The sequence below is a fragment of the Merops nubicus genome, unplaced genomic scaffold (assembly GCF_000691845.1).
Source record: "Merops nubicus isolate BGI_N331 unplaced genomic scaffold, ASM69184v1 scaffold12220, whole genome shotgun sequence".
Classification (NCBI taxonomy): domain Eukaryota; kingdom Metazoa; phylum Chordata; class Aves; order Coraciiformes; family Meropidae; genus Merops; species Merops nubicus.
The window spans coordinates 125,272-150,017 of NW_008584978.1; the positions used below are offsets into that span (position 1 = coordinate 125,272).

At 36.4% G+C, this 24,746-nt stretch overlaps 1 protein-coding gene across 1 annotated transcript in view; it reads right to left on the minus strand.

The window, feature by feature from the left end:
- RP1 (retinitis pigmentosa 1 (autosomal dominant)) overlaps positions 1 to 24,746 on the minus strand; it is a 175,151-nt gene that overhangs the window by 117,037 nt on the left and 33,368 nt on the right. Inside the window, exons 11-19 of the mRNA XM_008946075.1 lie at positions 23,814 to 23,889; positions 22,230 to 22,306; positions 18,887 to 18,990; positions 15,888 to 16,061; positions 13,728 to 13,905; positions 11,913 to 12,044; positions 6,054 to 6,256; positions 3,673 to 3,714; positions 2,038 to 2,127 (exon numbers count right to left, since the gene is read on the minus strand). Coding sequence (XP_008944323.1) covers positions 2,038 to 2,127; positions 3,673 to 3,714; positions 6,054 to 6,256; positions 11,913 to 12,044; positions 13,728 to 13,905; positions 15,888 to 16,061; positions 18,887 to 18,990; positions 22,230 to 22,306; positions 23,814 to 23,889 — 1,076 coding nt within the window. The remainder of the gene's footprint in view (positions 1 to 2,037; positions 2,128 to 3,672; positions 3,715 to 6,053; positions 6,257 to 11,912; positions 12,045 to 13,727; positions 13,906 to 15,887; positions 16,062 to 18,886; positions 18,991 to 22,229; positions 22,307 to 23,813; positions 23,890 to 24,746) is intronic.

Here is a 24,746-nt window from a genome sequence, read left to right on the forward strand (position 1 = left end):
GTGCTTTGCTTCTCAACAGCAAAACATTTTTTTAAAAATATATTTTCTTGCACCTTAGAAAACAGTAACAGGATGCATAAATATGACATACAAAATAGCAGTGTAAAAGCAATTTTATTTTGGCCACTACTTCGCATCTTGACTCCTTGTTAGAGAGGGTCTTTATTCACAAATGTGGTATTGCAGATGAATCTGCAAGCATCTAGTCTTTGAATATGCCTTGGACTTTAAAATTATCTTATTCTTGCAACAAATAAATCTGTATTTGAAAGTTCCTTTTTTTTTTTTGCCATGAGATGTGTCACCAATTCTAATTTGTGTCAGAGAATCACCTCTTTGTATTACTGTCTGGAGTACTGAAGACTGAAAACTTTCTGGTGAGGTTAGGCTGGACTGAGCTTTTGGAAGATGTGGAAAGATTGATAGATTTTTATATTAAAATGAAACGAGATTGAAACTCAACACTTTTATCCTTCTGAACTTTGGCAAGGAGAGGATATGTTGAAATATTAAATCAATTACTAGGTATTTGAATCATCTTCTACAGCAAAACAAAAGACAACCCAGGTACCAGCACCCTCTATTTGTTTGTCTGAAGATAACTTCAGAATTTGAATTCTATTTGTTTGAATTGTTACAACCATTAATGCATTTTTTTTCCCACAGCTTTTCACTAACAAAAGGAGATCAGTGCCATAACATTGTCTTTCTGCAGTTCTGTTTTGAATGTGCCTGTAGTATGCATAAACCCTGCAAACAAAATTACAAAAACAAGTATTCTCATTCAAATCCTAAGACTTAGGAAATCAGGACAATATATGCCTTTATCTCATTTTTCCAATAAAATATTATTTTCAGTAAAATAAAGACTTCTCTCAACACCAAAACCTGTATTTATTCCAACATGAAATACCTTTGCAGCAGTGATACTTAATCTCTAATGTTCATTGGCAGAGCTCCCCCTGCTGATACCCAACAATTGCAAATATTAACATTGTCAGAAAAACACAGCTTTCAACCTCATTTATTTCTTTTTGTAAAAAGAAACGTGAAATCATAGTGTTACCATATGAAATTTGGACCACAATGTTAAACAAATATTTTGTAACCACCAGGATAGAAAGCAGGATTCCTGAAACCATTTAAGAAATTGAAATATTTTTACTTAATGGTCATTTTTTGTACTGTTACATTTAAGGCCTTTGGGTTAATATCAAAATCTGTTATTACTGTGTGATTCTGGTTGCCCAAATCAGGATTTTTAAGATGAAGGCTGAAAGATAAGCTTCTGTCTTTTACAGATTCAAAATAATAACCCATAGGCAAAGAGCAAGAAGACAAACTTACGTACAATTCTGAAATAAATCCTACATGGAGGTCAGTGTCAGCAATAGTTTAGTATGAATTTGATTTGGTGAACACCCCTAAATATCATGAGAAACAAAGATTTGAAACAGAAGCAGAAAAGAAGACTTCATTCACCAAATTGAAAAACAAACCAAACGAAACAGCAGTTTCTTTTTCCCTGAAAACAGACCTAATTTTGATATATGTTTGGGCCAACTAGGACTAGCTTATTCTTAAGCAAAATTTGTTCATTCTTCACATATACTTGCCATGGGACTGCTGTTGCTCCACCATTGTCCGTTTTTCATAGCTGAAATTTGTAGCTAGAAATATTTTTTAATTATTTGTAATAATAGAATTTATAGCTAGCTCACTTCTCCCTGACATACACTTCAGTGTACAGGTGAGCTTTCAGACAGCAAAACGTGGTAGAACCCATCAATACACTAAAATTGTGATCTATGAACTACATTGAGGAATAATAGCAAAAAAATGCTAGATATTTCCATCTGTCAGAAGACAGACTGTACCAGGGCTTTTGTCATCTCTAAAGCAATATAGGAAGACAGAGCAATACGATCATATCGCAATCAGCACTGTTTGGTTTATGAAGCTGTGGCTTCATGAAAAGATAGGCTTTTAGTTCATCTAAAATTGTTAAAGCAGAAAAAAAATAGTGAAATGTCTCACCCTTTGTAAGTTCCCCTCTGATTGTTCATTCAGTAATTCATCAAGTTCAATTCTTATCTTGTAGATATACCCCATGCTTTTTATTTTAACCTGGATAAAGCCAGAAAAACACAATATATAACTACAGACAAATATATATAAAACTTACGATTTAAACTTCTGTGGTAGAGGCTGCATGTTGATTAAGACTGTACCTTGAAAACTAACACTATATGCAGTTCATTATTAAAAGACATCTCAGTCTGTATCTCCCACACACATGGAAGGAGTATCCCAATGGCAAGCACAGGCCTATGAATTCTGTGCTTAAAACAGCCTTCAGGACATCTTGAAAACAAACAAAACCCCAAAACAAAAACATACACACACCAAACAAACACCAAAAAAAAAAAAAACCAAAACAAAAAAAACACAACCACCAAACAAAACCCCACAAACACAGTCCCCCTACAAACAGGAAAAAAAATAAAAAGAAATTTTTAAAAAACCCAAACAAACACGAGCCTAACATTCCTGTTCTTGCATTTTCAATCATCACGTGTAAAATAATTCCAAAATCCAGTTCATTTATGCACATTTTGCCAATTTGGCTGGTATTGCTGGAAAAAAAATAGTTATATCACATGTGGGGGAAAAACAAACAAACCAATCAAACCATGTGTAAAACTGCATTTTTATCTTTGCGATTGTTTCCAGGTTTCTCAGAGCTATGGTAGTACCGGAGTATAAGGAACAGTGCATAACATTGGATTGGCAGATTCAGGATCACAAGATCCAGAAAAGAGACTGCTTCTGTTTACTTTGGGACATGGTTTAGTGGTCATGGTAGTGTTGGGTTGATGGTTGGACTTGATGATCTTAGAATCGTGGAATTAAGGTTAGAAAAGCAACCTTGGTGGTTTTGTCTAAGCAGATTTCTGCCTGAGCCCCAGTTTGACCAGATTATAGCCTAGTGAATTCACAGTGCTTGCCAGGGAAACCATTTGGCAGGTATTTGAACTCTTCAAAGTTTGAAAAGTAAAAAATGTTGGTGAGGGCCTTTCATGAGAGAAATGTGGAATATAAAATTAAATCCACTAAATCACAGGTCATCAATCTTCCATAAAGCAGCACAGCAACATGACCATAAACTCTAGTATGCCAAAGTGAAGAATGTAAACTTTTGGAGACCTTAAAGAATAAGCTCTCAAAAGCAAGCAGAACGTTTGCAAAACTCTGAAAATCACCAGTACTATCTTCATTTTCTGAACAGCGATTTGCATTCATTTGCACTTTCAAGCATTATATGTGCTCTTTCTTATGAAATATACTCCTCCATGCAACCCTACCCCACTTAAATGGGGTCAATTTGCAGTTTAACCATTACTTAATATGAGCATAAATCTTTTTAGATCATTTGTAGTGTACTGCTAGGAAAGGAAAAGGAAGTGTGCTATTATATTATTTCTCAAATAGCTCTATTAATAAAAGGTTGCTAACAGCCTACTCCACACCATCATTTACATCCAAAAAAGCTATTTACACTGTACAAAAATGATCTTTGATTCTCTTAGAAACACCTACTAGTATGTTACCCATTCATTCTTTACCTTCATTAATGAAAAGCCATCTTCTGTTTTCAGAGGTCAGAATTACCTTAGCTCCTATACCAGATTTCAACTGTCTCTTTGTGCTTTTCTGTAAAAATTTTTTACATTATAGTCAAGGTGTTACCATACTTTCATCAAAAGATTTCCAGAAGCGAACAACTTTTACCCCTGATTTCCCTAACACTGAAAAGCACTCCCTAAATCACAATGATTGTTTGAGAAAGAATTTGAGGAATTCACACTTGTGTATATTGGTATAGTTATTACATTGACCTGAATTTAATTAACAAGATAAATGCTAACTCCAGGCTTGCAACACTGATGTGACAGTCTGGTTCCAGTCTTTTTCATTGGCTTAAGAAAATAATTTTTTCTGCAGAGCCAGGTTCTGATATTTTTGCTTATGCTGCATAATATTTCTCTCTATAATTGGTCTTGTTAGAAGGAACCTGGAGACTTTAGGTTTAAAGCAGGAGCAAAGTAAGGGCATGTACACAGTTTGACTGAAAAGCCAACTGTGGTCATTTCCCACATTTCACAAACCAACCAACCCACCCACTTCTCAAGCAATAGGAGATGCTGTCTTCTCATTCACAGAGCTGGTGTTCACTGAATATGCAGCACTATCATGATGTATGTTTGTTTTGTCTTTTTTTTTTTTCCCTAATTAATCTATCATTAGGCTTTTGTTTAAAAAAAAAAAAAGTTACACGATAATTTCTTGTATCAATATAAAACATAAGTGTACTGAACTTGCCAGAATGCAAGGAGTGACTTCTACCTAAAACAAGCAAAGGTTTCCTAGAAGGACTCCTGTGTTATCTTTCTTGATTTTTTCTCATGCATAGGCTCAGAAAGGAATAAGCAGACAGTGATTATTCACATGGGTAAGGAAAAATAGAGAAAAAAATATATGAATGGTTGCAGTTCTTGAGGTAGTTCTACTAGAATTTTTCATAACTGTATAAACTGCTGATGAAGTGGAAGTTTAAAAGAAAACTGACACCAAAATGCCTGATAATTACTGGCTTTTCAGAAGCTGTTCTCTTTCTAGAACTCCAACAGAGCTATTATTATGTCGATTACTTTAAAAAATAAAATTTGTTATCTTCTGTTCTAGAAAATATCAGTGAAACCATATCAAGCACAAAAATGTAAGTGATAAAAAGAAGATGCAATTTGTTTTTTTAAAGTATTATAGTCCTATCTTCATTTCAAGACTTACCCTGTTAAAGAAGTACAGGATAAAGTTTAAAGGAAAAAAAAAAAAAAGAGCTCATACTCATAGGCTTTTTCTTTGTGGATTTATCTACTGCAGACCAGAGTGAAAAGCACATTGGTGACATTTGCTGTTTCATGCCTGAAAGCAATAGTGTCAGCATGATGTAAAGAATCATAGTAGTAGCCCCAGGTGCTGAGAGAAAGATTCTGCTCTCTCACAAGATCAATATCCACAATGTGCAGCCATAATGGGCAACATCTATTTTAGAGGAGAAAAATTGGTCTGTCTTTTAAGAATGTATGGATTAACATTGCAAACATGCCATTACCCAGCATTGCTTATAAATTATTCACTAATGAGGAGAAGAGGATTTCCCATGGATCATAAAATATAGCCTGCATATTTAGAAAATGAACATTACAGTTGGTTATGTTCTGCCTATGTCCTACTCATAGAGATTATTATTATTATTAATATTATTGACATTAACAATCTTGGTTAGTGTCAAGATGGTAATAGAAGAGTTGATAAGTGCAGAAAAATTTGCACAGAGCGTGAAAAATATAATTTCTTCCATTAGCTGAAGATAGCAGTGCGTTACACCCATCTCAGACAGAAAGATTTAAGCAAATCAGAAGTTTTAACCCCTTTGGTAATACCCTCTCAGCTGACCTAGACATAATTTCCTTATTACAATAGAGATAGGGTGATTCTTCAATAATAGCAGAATTCTTTGTGTTTTCTTGACCTGATAACATATAGGTTCTATTGGGGTCTTATTAATTCCTTAGGTAAAGCCTCTGGCATTTCAGCTAGTTATGATATGGCAGCTGAAAAAAGGGGTTTCTTCCTTAACTGAATCCCTCCCACAGTATACATTTTCTAGTATGTATGAAGATTTCATTACTAAAGTCTTACATGAGACACAGCTTATTTAGGAGTGGATATTTCTACAGCTAGTTTCAAATCAGTTACTTAAAGATATCAACTGACTTCTGCAGTTGTCCTATTTAGGCTACCATATGAGGGAGAAGGGGTTAGGGGGAGCATTTTCTCTGTTGCTAACTATATGCAACAAACTGATTTAATGCAGAGATTTATTTGATGCAGTAAACGTAGGAGAAAAATGTTTTTTCTTTTCACATGACAGAATAATCTTTGGAAAGGTACACATTAGACTAATGTTCTTAGCCTTCATTAGCTACCTGAAATTCATCCTCCTGGCTGGGAAGAAACAGCTGCTTTCTGTTGTCCTTGCCAAGAGTTATTGTTCCAGCTACTCCTCTGTCTCCATATATCCAGAGAATGACATTTGCTTCAGTTCCTGCATTTCCTGTCAGCACTGACACTTTCCATTCATCATTTGAAGGAAAGGGATGCTCACCACCTTGGGGATTTCTCATTTCCTCTGTGAAATACAGAACATTAGTGGGAGATGAAAATCAACATGAAACTGCCAGTTGCTGTTGTAACCTCCGCACATAAGGAGACCATAACAGAGAGGGGGATGTATTTTTTCATAGAAACTGAGATAGTCTGAAAAGAGTGATTTATGTTTCTTGTCTAGACCAAAATATACTGATTAGTTGAGCTACAAGACTCAACTGGAATAGAGCAAGTATCTCTCACTTGCACTATCATCACATTATTCTTTATACATATTCTGGTGTAGAGTGAGGATGGTATGATGCAAACTGTGCCCATTAAATCAATATTTCTGGTTCCTTAGCCTGATGTCTAGAAATGAGTAGAATTACTTGTAACTACTCCTCTAATACCTTGTATTGGGACATTATTGGTAGAATCATGTCTAGGGATAGAGGCAGTTTTCATTTCAAATGAAAATAATTATTCAGTAAATTAACTCTCCTCAAGTTAAATATTTATTAAATACTGTAAAGCACTGAAAAAAGAGCACAATGTATCTTTGCTCAACCATAGCCCAGATGCTGGCACTGTATGTGTAGGTGAGGCAGGTTCTTCATGAATGAGACAGTAGCAACAGTACTAATTTTGAGTAAATTTCATATTTTTTTAAAAAATTTTTAAAATTTCTATAACAGCTAAGCAAATATAATTAAAGGAAAAGATTTCATTTTAGAATAATACCTAATGATTTTTCATTTAGCCTTAAGAGAAAAAAAAAAAAAAAAAAAAGTAAAGATGTCAAATGAGACCTCTGCACATGAGAGATGAAAAAATAGACACTCTTGGGATGAAGGAATTCAGTTTTGACTATTCTAATCAAAATGGAGTTTACAAACAACAGACGTCTGGAACACTGCTTTTCAATAATGGGACCACTGACCATGATGTCCTCTCCAAATCAGGCAGACTTTGCCCTCAAGAATTTATAACCTATTCTGACACAAGAGGCAGATGTAAGCTCTCAATTTGAAAAGATGAACCAACATATTGTCTATATATTGTGTCCTGCAGGGGTTCCCAAACTACTTCTCATGAGGGCTTTTCAAGCGACTGCAGAGAGACTTTTTAATACGCTAGCCATAATGAACATAATCTGTGCTGCAGATTAATTTTCTTTTGTAACCCCCCAGCTCCTTCTTCATCCATTAAGTAGCTTTCTGTGAACCAAGCTTTTGGAGGCCAGAGGCTTCAAACACATAATGGAATTCACTTAGAATTTTGCAGAATTCATAAATAGCCACCAATAGAGATAAGCTGAAGAATTCTCAGTGCATCACTGTGTAAGTTCCTGATGCATTACATACCTTGCTATCAGAGCCCTTTTCTTTTTTACTTGCTCAGTTAAAATACTGTACTATGTTTCTTTGGGATGGAGTTTTTCCTTTCAATTATTAAACTGCCTTTATCTCAAAAGAAAAAAAAATAATGCTACAAACCCCACAAAGTAAAAAAAAAAAAATTAAAAATTTAAATCGAACAGAAAAACAAGTTATACAAAAGCAATTACTCATCACCAGCAGAATGATACCAAACTAGTCCCTTAGGAATGGCTACTTTGGAAAAACTGTCCAGTTTCATTGTTGAGCATGACAATATATGATCTCGAATACTTGTTTACTAATAAACTTTAAGAATTCTACATCCTGCTTAAACGCCACTGAAGCAAATCAGGTAAGCGCAGTAGGATCAATTCAACACTGAGATATGGCCCTGATTTTCCCTTTAAACTTCCTCAAATAGCACTTTTATTGTATTAAATAAAAGTTTGTACTTCTTAAAATTGTGCTCAAAAAGAATTCCACAGTTACTTGGATCACCAGATTGTCCTAGGGATTAAATTAATATGGTAACTAAAACACTGAACCTGAACTATGATCCACTAGCATTGAATTCTTAACTGATGTAAAAATCATTGCAGAAGGAATTGCAAAATAATTGAGATCCTGTACAAAGTTCTATAATAAATAAGGACTAACGTGAGGAATCAGGGGAAATACCTGCCCTGGTAAAGACGCTAAAATTTGGTTAATCAATCTTTAAGAAATTCAGAACTGCCATAGTATAACTTTCACAGCAGTGCTTCTAATGGTAGTGGTGTGGCTTTGGAATCATTATAATAATTTAGAAATAGGCAATAGTGTCATAATAATCCCTGGTTTTACTGTATTTGTCATAACTGAAAGCAACTTATTCTCAAAGTAGAAAATCCACACATCAAAAATAAGGCAAAAGGCAAACATCTTATGCTTACCTTATTAAAAAATTTCACTTGCATTTCAGTGACTGAAATAACAGAACTACAGCAAAATAGTTGCTTTGGAATAATAAATATTTTTGAGAACTTCGTTATATAACTTTCTGTAACTGTATTTGTCTGGCATCTCATCTGTAACTCTGAAAGCCAGACTTCCTTCCAGCTATCTAAATCCATATCTTTCTTACAGCAAAGAGATTAAAATGTTCACAAAATTCACAGGTATTCAGGAAGCATAAGAAATCCCAGTCTGCTCCATATGCTTATCACAAGAATTCCATAATGTGGCTATTGCTACCAAAAGCAGCTACTGCAACTTCAAACTGCTGCCCCTTGAAAACAATTATAACACACGAGCAACTCACAGGCTTGGAATGTTTTTTGCCTCATAATTTACTGGCTCTTCTTACAAATGGAAAACACTGACATCGATTTGCTATAGGCTAAAAATATTCCAGTCTGAAAAGAGGATTTGGTGATTACCCTGAGTTAATCATTGAGGTTTACACATTTCATGACACCATGTTGTAAATCTATTGCAGCAAAAACTCATTCTGATAGGCCTGCATGAGAATGGTGAAGTCACAAGGCTTCATTTTTTTTTTTTTATTTACTTACGCTAAATCTAAAACAAAAAGAAAATTATCTTGTCCCAGAAGATCATACAATTGAATGACACTTCTGAAAGGAACATCAGAAAAATTAACCTCTAGAGCAGAAGTTTGGACAATAAAGTTAATACATTTTTATTACACTCTTTTGTATCACCATTTCCTATGTAAACCAAATGGGAATGAGATCAGATTTTATTTGTATCTTATTTTCTTTTGTAAGTTAAATATATTAAAAATTAATAGTAACTAACAGTATTGCAGACATACATGAAAGGAACCTGTAGGGTATAGAGATAATTTCTCAGAAATATAAAATGAGAACCCTTGTGATTTTGTATTAACAATGTCACAGACTGTTTTTGTGTCATGGAAGCTAATGACATCTCTCCCCTTGCTTTCACTGTCACACAGAAACACATTCTCAGCATTGAAATTAAGATGTGATTTGAGAAACACAGATAACAACCGAAGAGGAAATCCCCAGTGCCAAATTATTTGGGAAATTCTGTACGATTCTTGGATGCTTGCCAACTTATACATGACATGACACAAGCCTATATTTTCAGCAGGGCTGTTGGTTTTGGCTTGATTTTGTAACTAGTCACAGAAGAGAAAATAGGGGGGTTAAAAACCCTGTAACTTTTGGGTTTAGTTTTTAGTATCTCCTGCTTCATCTCCTTTATTCCTAGACTTTGTGGTCCTTTGTCTGTCTGTCTATCTATCTAATCTCCCTTCTGGTTCGGGCAGCACATTTGATCAGTCTTAAATCTATGACACAGTGTCTTGCATTCATTTTAACTGACTTGTCTCTGACACTCACTCCCAGTATTTTTATCCTGAGAGCTGTTAAATAGATGCTAGGAGACAGCGAAAAACATTTCCTGAGGAACAGAGAACTCACACTGCAAGAGGAGAAGCCCCAGCTGCTGTAGATTAGTTTTCAGTTTAATTAATCCTAAGTAAATAATTATTTGTGAACCATCAAACCATCAAAGCACAGCTCCTGGTTAACAGACACAGACAAAAAAGATGGCCTGGTCAGCCCAAGGGTTAATCTCCTCTGAGTTTGGATGCCAAGTGGACTGCAGCATTATATACTCGACACAAACATCACCATTCCAAATATTAACTGGGAGTGAAGAAAGAAAATGACTATTTAGTAATTATCAGTTTAAAAATTTAAGCGTCACCTCTACTTGTCAAAAGTCAGTTACCTCTAAAGTACTCTAAGTGAAAGTATCTTATTAAAAACAAAGATTTCCTTTGAAGTGCAGAGTAACTTTGATATTTCTATTCACATTGCATAATCAGAGTCCTTATTTATGAATGTCAGAAATACTTCTTACAAAGTGCTATAGACTCTATGTAACCAATTTCATGGCAGATATTACTTCTATAAAAGCATCCTTTGTATCCAACCCTAAAAACATACAGCTTCTTTGAAAACAGGTTTGATGGCTTCTGTATTGTTGCCATGGGTTTCAAACACAATATATCTCACCAGTTACTGACAACCCACAACATTTTGGGAAGGCTCTGTGACACAATGATACAACATGAAGTCTGATAGATTAAAAATGGAAAATGGATGTTTTGAGCTAAGAAAGGAAAGAAACATTGCCAGAAAAAAAGTAACAGTAATTAGTAATAATCCACACCTATGCTTTGAATTTAACCAGTACACTTTGGTTCAACTGAATTTATTTTAAATCTTTCCTGATACTTCACAGTACGAACAACTATGTTGTATCTGATTGCCAGACTTTTCACATACACTTTGAAACTGCAGTTTGAGGACTAAGCTCAAAACCAAATCAAGCAACCCACTTGAATTATTTGCTACGTAAACGCCTTTGGGACTACTTCTAGCCAACTAAGCATGTCTCCTGTAGTGGAAGCTCTGATACAATCTTGTCTTTCAAGCTCACTCAAGATAACAGATATTTTTCTTCCATGTGAATATGCCTCAGTGTGCTGTGTGGAGCTCTGTAGTTTCTATTTATCCCATCTGCTTTTCAAGGGGATGTGACAATTCAGGCTGTGCAGACGGGGTCCTTGGATACACTGAAATAAAAGAGAGGTAGGGAAGCAAACATGATCATCTCCACTCCTTAGGAGATGTATTATTTGCAGTTTTCTTTAGTTCCTTAGTCACATCTTCTTTGTTTACCAGGATGATGAATATTCTTGTAAAATTTGAGTTGGAGAAATCATTGTCTTAGATCATTTATGCAAATTCTGTAGCTAAAAGAGAAAGTGTTTGTTTTTTCTAGTAAAACACACCTGGTAGACTATTCACTCCAGAACATGAGAACACATTTTTTCTGTTCCTACCTGCCTAAACATAAGTAGAAAGGTAGCATTCAGTGCACCAAAACCTTACCCTTTCCCCCAGTGAAACATAAAGCAGAAAACATAAATAAGAGAGCATAAACAAGAAATATTTCATTGCTTTCAATGAGCTCTGGGTTGGGCTCAATCTCTTAATTTCCACAGAAATAGTCCTTACAATAAATGGCTAGTTACTTCAAAAAAAGATAATGTGAAATTATTCAACAGCTACAAGCTGATTGTCACCTTATCCATAAACCACATTCCAATACCCTTTTAAAACACAAAACACAATGGTTTGTGTGGCATGTATGTTTGCATAAGTCAGTAGCCCAGAAAAGCTATTAATTGTCCTTCCTGAGATAAGTCACTGCAAATGAGCATGGAAGGCAGACATAACACAGCATATAACAACTAGTCTGTAAACTTTTCCTTACCTGAGTGAGGAAAACTTGAAAGGTTTTGAGATACTGGCTTCTGGGCTTTTGCTGGTTGGAGCTGTGGTTCTCTAAAGTCTTTCTTCTCTCGACTGGGTGATGCAGATGTTCCCATAGGCTCTTCTCGGCCAACTAAAACAATTAAATGTAAATTCTAGCTAGCTACCAATAATTTGGGTTTTGTTGCTCAGAAACTTCCCATATGTTCAGTGACAAACGCTAATAACAGACCTCACAACTCTTCAACACACGCAGACACCAAAATCTTTTCTCTATGTATTACAGGACTAGCTATTACAGCTTTTGTTGTTAGCAGCATGCCACAAAAAGTGCAAAAAATCTGGCATACCAATAAAAGCCTATTTACTGCTTTGAAAATCTAAGTAACAATTTAACATTGATGTATGAATAAAACGACTTGTTAAAATGTCATTCTCCCCAAGATAAGCTTCTCCACTCCCCGATGTTTCCCCTCTTAAGAGTGGGAATGCTGAAATGAAAACTGCTAGAGGCCATTTCTGGTAATACAAAGTGGCAAACAGACAATCTTGTTTACTTTCATAGAAAAAATTAACTCCTTTCATCTTCCTTTTACCTGGGATTCTAGAGAGCTCAAGCCTGTAACAAAGTAACATTTAGCTTTATTTTAATGGCATCAGTAAGTCCTGCTTTGTTGAGAATTTCCACTGAAAATCGTACTCTTCCAAAAAATAACAAAAGAAAATACTTTCGTTCTTTCTACAAGGACACAGTGACTGAAATATTCTTGTCAAGAAGGGACTGAATGGTGGGGATACCATTACTGTGACTTTCATAATGCTTCTGTATGTCTAAGCCACAGTATACAAAGAACAGTTAATAATGAGACTGGTTGTATGCCTTGATACTTTCCCTTTGCTGGTTCAAGATGACCCTGTTCTGCCTATGTCTGGCAAAAAATCTGACCAAATTATCAATTTTGAACTGGTGGCCAGTTTAACATTATCATGAGATGTCTTGTTTCTTGATCTCTGTGACTATGATCCCCAGAAAAGAATACAAGTACCATAATTCCCCTGTTTTCTGCAATTATAATCCAAGTCAGCTGGCTGTGTTTGGTAACCAAATCATCAACCAATTAAAAACTTCGTTCTCTCAAAAGAGAATAGACAAGATGACAATTTAGTGACAGTGATCCAGAGTGTGCTGAGAATTATTTTCTGGGTCCTGCCTACTTGACTAGAGCAGGTCAGGTCCCTAGTGAGGAAACTTTCTGACTGCAATAGCTCTCAAATCTGACTATGGGACAGAAGAATCACATAATCAATATACTAGAGGGGGAAGTACAATGTATTTTGCATCACTGAAAAAGAAACTGAATGCTGCCAAGAGGGCCCTCTTTAAAATCTGCTACTTTCCCTATAAAATCAGGAAAGATTGTGATGTAACCTGACAGCAAGACATCTCCCAGGCTTCCGTAATCAGTGGCCAGAATGAAGAATAGACCCAGAAAGTCAACCCTATCTCTAACTTGTCACTTGCTTTTATTATTATGTTCAGAAGTGTATTTCTTCAGAAAAAAAAAAAAAAACCAAACAAAACAAAACAAACAGGATCTCTTCTGCATCATTTATTGCTACAGTTTTTCTTCATTAATTCCTCTTATATAGCTAGTTAAAAAGAAATAAATTGTGGGCACAAACTTTGCACCTTTAAAGGTACTGGATCACAACAAAAGAAATGGTGTAAATCTAGCTTTTGCACTTTTGTTTTGAATTTGTCATTAAGAAACATCAATTACTAGAGCAAACTGTAGAAAAATAAGAAGTTACATACATTTTATGACCTGCGGGTAGAAAAAAATGTTTCTCTCTCCAGTGTTAGTGACAGGCTTAGTCTGGCCATCTGGCAGGAGACCAACATATATGCCTTCATTTTGCACTGATTCTAGACTTACAGATCCAGTTTCCAAATTCTTCTCAATTTTAAAGTGACAGTATTCATCACCTGTGCCCTAGGAAATGGAAAACAGAAATGTGGATTCAACAATTGAGTTGATGTAGCTAGGCAAGTTGGATGTTTCTTAAGACTTAAATATTGCTAACTTCTAATAACATTTCAGATTAAATTTAGGTTCTTCACAATCTCCTATAGTATTGCACATACACACATATACATATCTTGGCCTTGCTCATTCCCTGGTGAACAGAAAGGCCTATCATATAACTTGAGTTAGTGAAAGATCACATATGAAATCATTCCAAATTCTTTTAGGATGTAGGCAAAATCTTGGATATATTCAAAGGAGTTTCCCCCTTCATCATCTTACATCTTAATTATTCATTAGTGGTTTTTATCATCAATTTGTTTAGAGGATACCACTTTAAACCCCTGAATATGTTTGTGTTCTGCCACATCCAAAACAATTACATCAGTTCACATCAACAAACAGACATAGGATTAGTAAATGTTAAGTCTAATGAGCAAATACCAATGTCTTGTTCTCTTTTTCGCTATCAAATGTAAATCTGCAATAGTTAAACTCCTAGAAGGTGGAGAATGATATAGGCACAAAAATCACAACCATCCCCCTAAAGGCACAACCATCTCCCAAGCTTAGTTTTATTACTAAATAAACAGGCTACTGATTAGATATTTCAGGAATTAACTCTACGTGGTTGCATAAGGAAGGAAAAATAAAATAATCCGGTTCTTCTTTTTAGTCAAAATAGAATAAATTGTAAAAATCTAGAATGCCAACAACACTTCCACATCTTCCAAACTCACATGAGTATAATTGTGGTGGTTTAATGAAAATGTAATTAGTACAACAGAATCTTGACAGAGTCATCAGCTCTCTAGCAACAAATAAATTTTAACTACATCCACATTCTCAATAGTTTAAAAATTTAATCAGATATTTACAACCCGGTGTCAAATAGATACAACAGCTTCTCTTGCTGTATTTTTATATCTTCCCTTGGACAAATGATGGGAAAGATCTGAAAAAAAAATTAAATTCAATGTTTTATCTCAGTTTCATCCAAGTAAGTAAAAAATACTCTCTGCTCTCACTGACAATTTAACTCTCTGCAGAGGGATATACAAACAAGAACTGCTTACTGTTCCATTACACTGGTCATCTTTGATCTTCAGATACATTCTTGGGTTTCTCACACTTTCAAACATGCAGACTCCAGAGGCGATTTTATGCACCTTCCAGTAGGATTCCTGACCAGTAGGATCCCTGCTGCTGCCGACCCGCTCCACTGCAGCTCCCGTCAGGTCTGAGGGACAGAGCCTGGCAGAGACTCGTGTTGAGCAGAATGGTGGCACCGTGGTGAAACACACCCTTCGGAGCAGAGGCAGAAGTCCTTTGTGAATAGCACAGCTTTTCTCCATACTAAACTTTGACATTTATATTCTTCACGCTGATTTATTTTAAGCACTAATTAATGTTATTCATTTGCATTATATACACGGAAATGGATTAAATCCCAAGTAATTCCAGTATATTTCCAGCCTTTGAATATTTTCAGTATTTGCTGTTTTCTGTTCAGACACCAACCTGGATAGTACAAATCCTTCCCTAGTTCACAGCTTCCCTGCTTTTTATTATCCAGCAGAGCAGCACAACATCCAGAGCATGAGGAACATGGCAAGTTAAGGAATATGTTCTCTTTTCAAATTCACTCAATTCCCACGGAGATCTCTTGCGTGTATCTACCCTCCTAGCTTTCAGAGGTTTACTAAAAAGCTCAGAGACGCATCCTCGCTGTTTACAGCCCACCCTACTTGCGGCATGGACATTGCTCACCACAGAGCACGCAAGGAAAACTTCTCCAGTGGTGCCTACCTGTTAAACTGGAGTTTAGCTCCACCTGGTGGAAGAAGATCCCGCTTTTAGCTTGCAATCTTCTGACATTTCACTAGATACAATCTACTTTAGAACAGCAAATTTTAGGAGTCTTCTTCATTTCCCTCTGCCCACCTTACCTTGACATGCACAACAAATTCTTTGGAAAGTCCAGCATATCCCGTCGTTTCATCAGCTACTTTGCCTTGAAGATTGAACATAACAGTGTGACCTGGATTCCTGGCTGACTCAAGAATGGCACAACCATTTGGTTGAAGGTGAATGCAGAGCTCACAGCAAGTCTTGTCTTTGCTCTAACAAATTCCAAGCAGAAATAATAAATTCTATGAACTACTAGATATGTCAAAATCCAGGACAGAGAGTATCACAATACTGGTTTGGTTTTTTTTTTATTGTTCAGTTTTCCACAATGTTGCCAACCTAACATGAGAATGTCTTTATATTTTTCAGATTTGCAGTCCTGATACCAAAGTCCTTAAATTTTGGACTGTGGAATTTCACAGCACAGAAACAGTTTATCTTAAGATGACACAGATCCGAGGATAACACAAAGATACCTGGGTGCCTCAATCAGAGTTACAGTCTCAGCCTACGAACATGGCAAGGGAGGTTGGAATATAAAATCAATGTAGGAAATGAAGAACAGGAACTCTCTGCCACCAGCCCTTCTTCATTTGCCTCAGTGTTTTTCCTTCATTTACTTACACTGTTCTCACAGAAAACACTTAAAGAGTCAGAAGTTTTACATGAAAGAATACAGCAACACACTATCCATGCTTGCCTGTTCAGGTTTGCAGACTGTGTGACCCCATTGTATAAAAGGCACAACATACAAAATAAATATTTAAATATTTTATCAACTTAATAATTCTCATGTTTATTCATAGGTTTTTAATAAATGTAAAATGCTAATAATCAGCCCAATAATTTAAAAATCTTCTGGCATACATCCTCTAATATCTTTTCTGCAGTTTTTAGGCTTCAAAGAATCAATATTTCTAGTGAAAGATTTTCATTTCCATGGCACTACCTTCTGAAGAAAAAGCTTCACACTCAAAACCACCTGTCAGATTCAATATCATTCTAAAAGTAAAAAAAAAAATAAAATATGGATTTTAGAAGTGGTTGTGAAACAAGGGAGGTGACATGTCCTCAAAGTATAAAGTCTGCATCATAAGGTCAGTTACAATTTATATATTGTCATTTTGTTTAACATTTATCCATCTTCCTTTCAAGGACCTCCAAAAGTTTTAAATCACAGCATTTTTTCCACATTCTCTGGGAAAAGGAACATCTTGCACAAGTAAAACTAAGAACACTGAGATCCAGATTTTCTAGGTTGCTCAAAGTCATAAAGCATGTAGAAAAGAGAAAGTTCAAATTTAAGTAGCCAGTTAATAACCTCCCTGTAGCAAGATATGCTGCAATGGGACAGACTGCAAGGGATTCTCTGTATTAGAATTACACTAATGAACATGAACTCTAAGAAGTCCTCCAGGGAGGTCTGACAGTTTGCCTAGCAGCCTGACAGTGTCCCCATTGAGAAATCTAACTCTGCTGAGAGTATTCTACTCCCACTAATGCCAATAAAAAATCCTACCAAAGAGTAAATAAAAATAAAAGCAGAATGGGACCAGCTTTGACTATGAAATCATTCACTGGATAAGTAAGGGGAAGAACTGGAAGAACTGAAAGGGAAACAGCTTCTTCCCTTGTCAGTAGAAAAAGTTTCATCAGAAATAACTCACTGATAACTCTATTTGCCTACTTGTATATTGCAAGTGCTGAGAAAGGCAACAGCAAGACTTTGAAGAAACCCAAATAAATCAAAACAAATCTAGATTATTTCAACATATAACAGGCATGTTGCTTAGAAAAAGACAAGGGAAAATGAGCATTCAAAATCAATCCTTAGAGTTTATACTCATCCAAAAAGAGGAAATCATAAAATCATAGAATTTGGGGGGCTGGAAGAGATCTTTAAAGTTTATCAAGCCCAGGACCCCACAGTGAGCAGGGACATCTTCAATTAGATCATGTTACTCAGAGCCCCATCCAACCTGACCTTGAACGCTTCCAGGGATGGGGCATCTACCACCTCTCTGGGCAACTTGCCCCAGTGTCTCACCACACTCACAGTCAAGAATTTCTTCCTAATAGCTTATCTAAATCTACCTACTTTCAGTTTAATACTGTTACTCCTTGTCCTGTCACTACACTCCCTGATAAAGAGTCCCTCCCCATCTTTCTTGTAGGCCCCTTTTGGGTATTGGAAGGATGCTATAAGGTCTTCTCAGAGCCTTCTCCTCTCCAGGCTGAACACCACCAACTCTCTCAGCCCTTCTTCATAGGAGACGTGCTCCAGGCTCCTGATCATCTTCATGGTTCTGCTCTGGATCTGCTCTAACAGGTCTGTCTTTCCTGGGCTGAGGACTCCAGAGCTGGACACAGGACTCCAGGCGAGGAGTTCTCCAGAGCAGAATAAAGGGGCAGTATTCATTCCCCTTGACCTGCTGGCCACTCTTCTTGTGATGCACCCCAGGATACAGTTAATTTTCTGGACTGCAAGTTCACATTGCTGGTTCATGTCCAGCTTTTAAACCAAATTCATTCTCCACAGCGCTGCTCTCAACCCCTTCATTCCCCCAGCCTGCATTGATACCAGTGGTTGCCCCAGCCCAGGTACAGGACCTTGTATTTGGCCTTCTTGAACCTCATGAGGTTCACATTGGTCCACTTCTTGAGTTTGTCCAGGTCTCTTTGGATGGCATCCCATCTCTTAGTCGTGTCAAGATGATACCAGGATATTCCAGGTACCTTGCTAATATGTAGCAAGCTAATGTAAATTGCAGTTTGGAATGGCCTTATGTTCCTGCACCAAATTATTCAGTCTGTGAAAAAAATCCTACCAAAGAGTAAAAAGTCAACTGTGAGAAAACAGACAAAGCCCTACATCTAAATTTGCCTATTCATTGGCAATTTCCTGGGTTCAGTTCTGCAGTTCTTAGTTCTTTATTTGACTGGAAGCACAGTTATAAAATAGATTAAACACAGCATTACTTTTAATCAGACAATGAAATGTAATTATGAAGCAGAAATCAGTAACAGCACTTCCTACCTTTCCAATTACATGGCCATTAACAAGAGCAAGAGCAAGACATGGCATCTCATGACTGCTGAAGATACATATATTTCTCCCTTTGACATTTACATCAAAAAGACCTAAGAGTTAAATGAGGAAAATGTTAGGAATATGAAAGTATATTAATTGATATTTGCATTTAATTACAATTGATGATTTATCATTTTCAAGGGAAAAGAATGAATCAAGTGTATAACTCAGTTTGACCTCTCTAATCAATGAAACCACTCATTCCTTCAGGAAAGGACATCTAAACACTACTGTCTACTTCACTGCTTTGAGCAGGAAAAACCCTGGGAGCTAATGATAAGGAACAAATTTCTTTTGATCAACGTGTATGTTTAAAAAAAAATAAATCCATAAATAAGAACTGAGGACTCCAGCATAATGAACTGGGCTATAGCAATATGATAAATAACAGATCATTTAAGGAACATAAAGCTCTCAGGTAGGAAAAGAGGATTCATTTTCTCTGAGTCTGTATTAGAATTTGTAAAACAAATCTTGCAGCATAGCTCATGGCTTCTAAAATTTTAAATATGGCCAATTTTCCGAACAATTACCTCCTACAGCTACAAAATACTGATGAAAGCTACAGTGTGCCATTTCTATTGTTCCCAGTAGCAACAGCTGATTTTTTTAACCAACTGTTCTACCAGTATATTGTGTTGCCCATTAGCAAGATGCAGCTGTCTCTGGAGGAGTCCTGTAGTGTTCATAGGTAAGATTTTCAAGATGTCACTGGGACCACAAGAATGACACAGTCAAGGATCATTGCACCCATCGGGATGATGTCACAAACCATAAAATGCAGATGGGGCTTCTAGTCCTTGGGGCAAGGTAGGAAGGACATGTAACTGCTTCCCTGCTTTCAGATAGAGATAAAGCTTCCTGAGAAATTAAAAAACCCTAGACCAAATCATCAGCTGATATAACTTTCTATCACCACTTTGAAGGCTTTTAAATTCTATTGTTTTAGATCTGCTTGAAACAAATAAACAGTTTTTCCAGTATCTGAAATGCAGAGTTTTCTATTAGGGAAGATAGGTAGATGATTTATGCCAGAGGGCTTTATTCCAAAGTACACCCAAGGAAGCATTGCCCCTAAATGAAAATTTAAGTAGCAGTTCCCAAGTCAGCATTTGTAGGCTTCTGTTGCACATGACTATTCTAGATGTTTTGTAAACAATTACCCAGAAATAAAACAAACATCTGAAAGAAGTTAAGGGAGAAAGATATTGTTCTGAAGGCAGAAGAGTTGCACAATAGGTGTCTGCATTAATTTCATGCTTGTGTTTTCCTGAACTATTAAAAAAAAAAAACCTAGATTGTTATTCCTGTGTCACTGACCATTTCCCTGATATCAGGAAAGATTCATCATATTGTTCAGGGAAAAATCAAGCTCTTCCTGATTACCTGTTTAATTCTTCAGTATTACAAAACTCTTTGGAGGTTGCAGATAACACTACTCATTTTTCTGACTTCAAATCTAAATTGATTAGCAACCAGTTTATACCAATTTTGGTTTGATCTTGGTTTCTAATATACTTAATTTTATTTATAATCTTCAATTACTGATTATCCGGCACTTGCGCAATTTGCTCTTTATAACTTGCACATAATTGATTTAAAATTTACAAGATAACACTCATATGAATTTTACATCTAGCATGAAAATATATACCAAAAAGCTACAGAATGCAAAAAAAAAGTCACATTTTTGTAGTAAAAAATAGCACTAGAAATGCACTAGTTTATAGAAAGGAAAGTGCATCTAGATGGAAATTGGGAAGAGCCTGCAGTATGAACTTGAATTCTGCATGTTAGAATGTTATGAACTCTGCTGTGTCTAAGTGATCTATCTAAATCAAATGAGACACAATCCATCAACTGAAGATAGAGCATTAAAAAGCAGCAAATATGTGCTTACTGCAGCAGTGCAGATTAGAGACCAAATTCCTACAAGCAGGTAGTCTGGTCTGTCACCAAGTAATTCACACTTTGTGATCCTAAATGGATCTCCTTGGAGGAAGGACACTACTATGCTGTGTAATTGCTTTCAGCCATTTAGGACACTCACAAATCCTAAAGCAGTAAATAGAAGATTTGAGTCAATCAGTGGTTTTGAGTGAAATACTTTGAACTCAAGGACTTAACTAATAAAAGCAGCTTTGGTAAAAGAGATTCCAATGTAATGTTACTGATCTTCCATATTATCCATTTAAGTTTCCTGGTGTAGCTTTTCTAAGGTGCCTTTGTAGGCCATGCTAAGGAGTGTTGATTGCACTGCCCTCCATGCACTCTTTGGGCTGTCCTGAAAGATTCTGTTCTACCGCTTCAAAGAAGATGTGCGTAAGGTCCCTGTGAGATGTCAGAAGGTCTGTGCAGCTCCATCACTACAAAGATAACAAAAATACGTATCCCTAATATGATATGTGTCATAGAGAAGTAGCACAGTAGGGTGGAAGCTGATGAGGAGGAGGAACTGGAAGAGTGCCATTAGGTCAATGGCAAGGATGGAACAAAATGGATTATACATATATACGCATACACACCCCCCCCCCCATTAATGAACTATACCTGGAAGTTTGAACTTGTTAACTTACATGGATCTAGCTACAAAAGACTAGCTGTCCTTGTCATGGCAGTTCCATGGGAGCTTTAAACTGCAGATGACAAGGAGTTTCTATTTAGGAAGCAAAAGCCAGTGAGAAGAAACCACACAAGATTGTCTTGTGCTTTACATGTAAACCAAGCACGCAATTTCTGAGTTCTTATAACTGACATGTAAATATTTTAAGTAAGGAAAGGGTTTATTATAATTTTCTGCTGCTATTCATTACAGGAATCACTATATGAAAATACACGGAATTATAAAGTCCTCCTTTCTCCTATCTTTTATGCCTACATCCACATGAAAAATACTTTACCATATTTGTTTTTCTTGTCACCGCAAGCATCAACCGTGTTATCTGGACTGAGGCAAATGAAGCCACGGGTGAGCTTGTTGTAAAACTGAAGTGTATTGCCCTCCTGAAATTTCCACTTTTCAGCAGCCCACTAGTTTGGTAAACAACAAACAGAAAAGGTTTGTGATAAGATCATATACAGAAATTCGACAAACATGAGAACAATCAACTTGTTTTCTCTCAAAGCATTTGAATGGTTTAAATAAAAAGGTATGTTCTTACAGTTTCCTTTCTCTTGAGTTCCAGCTCTTGCCCTGTACAGATAAAAACCATGTAATTAGTTTACAGAGCATCCTCACTCCATTTGACACAGTTGTGTAGCTCAGTTTTCCTCGCAAATTTTGACTTACTTCCTGGAAAAATGCTGGCATCTGTCACAGTCAGTTCTCTAGCAATATTGCCATCATCCTGCCCCTGGTCCAACCACCTAAAAATCAGAAGCCATTTCAGTAATATACCCTTGACTGGCAACTCACACAATACCATATACATGGCACTTGCATACTGATAATTCTTCCTGTTCTATTCATTAAAGCCTTAAGGCTGACAAACAGCCAGCTTTAGTGAGAAGAGATTGACTTTGGCAAAAACTATTTTGCATGCTTGTTCTTGATGAAGCTTATAAATACTTTCCTGGACTGAGGTACAAGGGCCAATTATTACAAATCTGAGAACTTGTATTGATTCCAGATCAATATTGAAAGGTGCAGTGCTCACGTTTGTTCTTCCTGTCTGCAAGAAGGCTACAGCAGGATATAAATCGTTCCATGCCCTGAGAATGCTTATACAGGGACGTAAATCCAGCACAGGCAACAATTATACCCTGTCTGAACCATGTTTTTACAATGCCATTGTACCTGCTTCACATCTACTTAAGTCTAACTCCATTTGAGTCAAAAGGATTCACACATTGTGGGAGCAAGATAAGCAAGCACAGCATGGGGCTGTAACAATAACTAGCACATAGCCTGTATTTTTTTCTGCCTGAAATGGATTTGAACTCTCCCTAAATTATGTATGAAGCTAGTATTATAGATCTCTTCATAGCAGTTCATCTCATCTAGAATACAGAATCAAAATTAGGTCAGGCAAAGATGAGGTGCTGTATCTGATAGGCAGAAAGCCCTTACTCACACATAAATCACTTTCAGTGTGTACATCGCTCACTACAAGCTGTCTCGGGCAGTTATTTATTCACTTAGAGAAGTGAGAGGGGGAAATAGAATTGAGCTGCCACTGGCAAGCTGCAGCTAGATTCATACGTGACTGGACTTTACCATTCCTAACATTTGCAGTGATCTTTATCAGATATAATTTTTCCATAAGATGTTGAGAATTAATCAGGCATAGATAAAATTAGAATTGAGCTATAGAACAGAAGATTCAGAGCAGAAAAGGCAAGGAGGTTCAGATTGCCTGAAATTCTGTTGCAGCTTAGTGACAGGATGCAAGGCAAACGAGGAGAGAAAAAAAAAAAAAAAAAGATGTGGTCAGATAGCTCTTAAAGTCTGATCTTGAGGTCAATGAACCACAAGTTAATCTCCATACTAACTTGTGTACAGTAGGATCAGCCTGCTAGAGAGACAGAAAGCTACTCTTCTGACAAGCCTTGCATTGCATGACATGGAAAAATGGATGGACCTGCTGGTGTGAGATCCCAGGTGCTAGATATGGGGAGTGTGACAAAAAGTACATCTTGAATAGCTTGCAAGGCACAAGAACAGAAAGTTCCCAGGCAGAACTTTTTATCACTTTTTCATTAGCTCAAATGCACCCAAGATTTGGGGCAGGTACAACGAGAGCTGTGAAGATATTCAGATCATCCCAGTTCACCTCATAGGAAATTTATATTTCTCTTGACAGGATATTCCATAAGAAAACCATGAGCAATTACAAATTTTTTAAAAATCTAGCCCAAATGAAACACCACCAACCTGTAACAAAGAAAAGTATAATCCAAATCTGTAACAGGATCCTTGATTACGACTTTGTCCAGAAACCAGCCATTTCCTTAGAATAAATTTTTTAAAAGTTAGTTCATGAGAGGCAGATTTTATGAACTCCAACTTGCTATGGCTTTCTCTCTTCCACTGGAACTGCAAGATTTGCTACTCCACTGGCAAGTTGCTAGAGTCATGGCTGCCCCAATGGTTGGAGAGGAGACAGTATCTGCTCTAGGTACTGTAGAACTTGCTTATTGGCCTGCAGTCTGCTTGGTCCCTCTCTGGATGTCATGGCCCTGAGTGCTGCACACTTCCCCCTCATTTAACACTCTCATTGTATGAGACTTAATTGTTTTGCCTATTAAAATATCAGCAAGATCAGATATCTTCTTACCATGGCTCTAAACAAGTTGCTATGTTTTATAGTATTAAGGCTCAAGAATTTGAAAAGCAGGTCTTGTGACTACAAGCCATTTGAGTTTCACCATTGATTGGGTGTCTAATGACAAGACAGTGTAGCCAAAGTCTCCAGCTGTTATCTTCACAATGTATAATTTTAGGTTGATTAGCGTTATCCATTAATAGGCCATTTTATCTATAACACAGAGTGCACATGGCACAATGTCCTTTCATACAGACAACTCTTCAATTTTTCTGTAGGGATTAGTCAAACATGACAGAACAGTAGCAGATGGTGTCCTTAACATAATGGTTGAGAGTATTGTAAAAGCAAACACAAAATACTTGAAATTTGTGATGATACAAAAATGTAACTGTGTCACTTGAACAGTTTCCCTAGAAGCCTTTGTATTTTTTTACTTCCAAAATGTTTTCATGTGTTCAATTTTAGAAATGCATATCGTATGTCAAATAAAAGGTTAATAACATTGCAGGCAGTATTCAGTAATTATAGAGAGATATTTC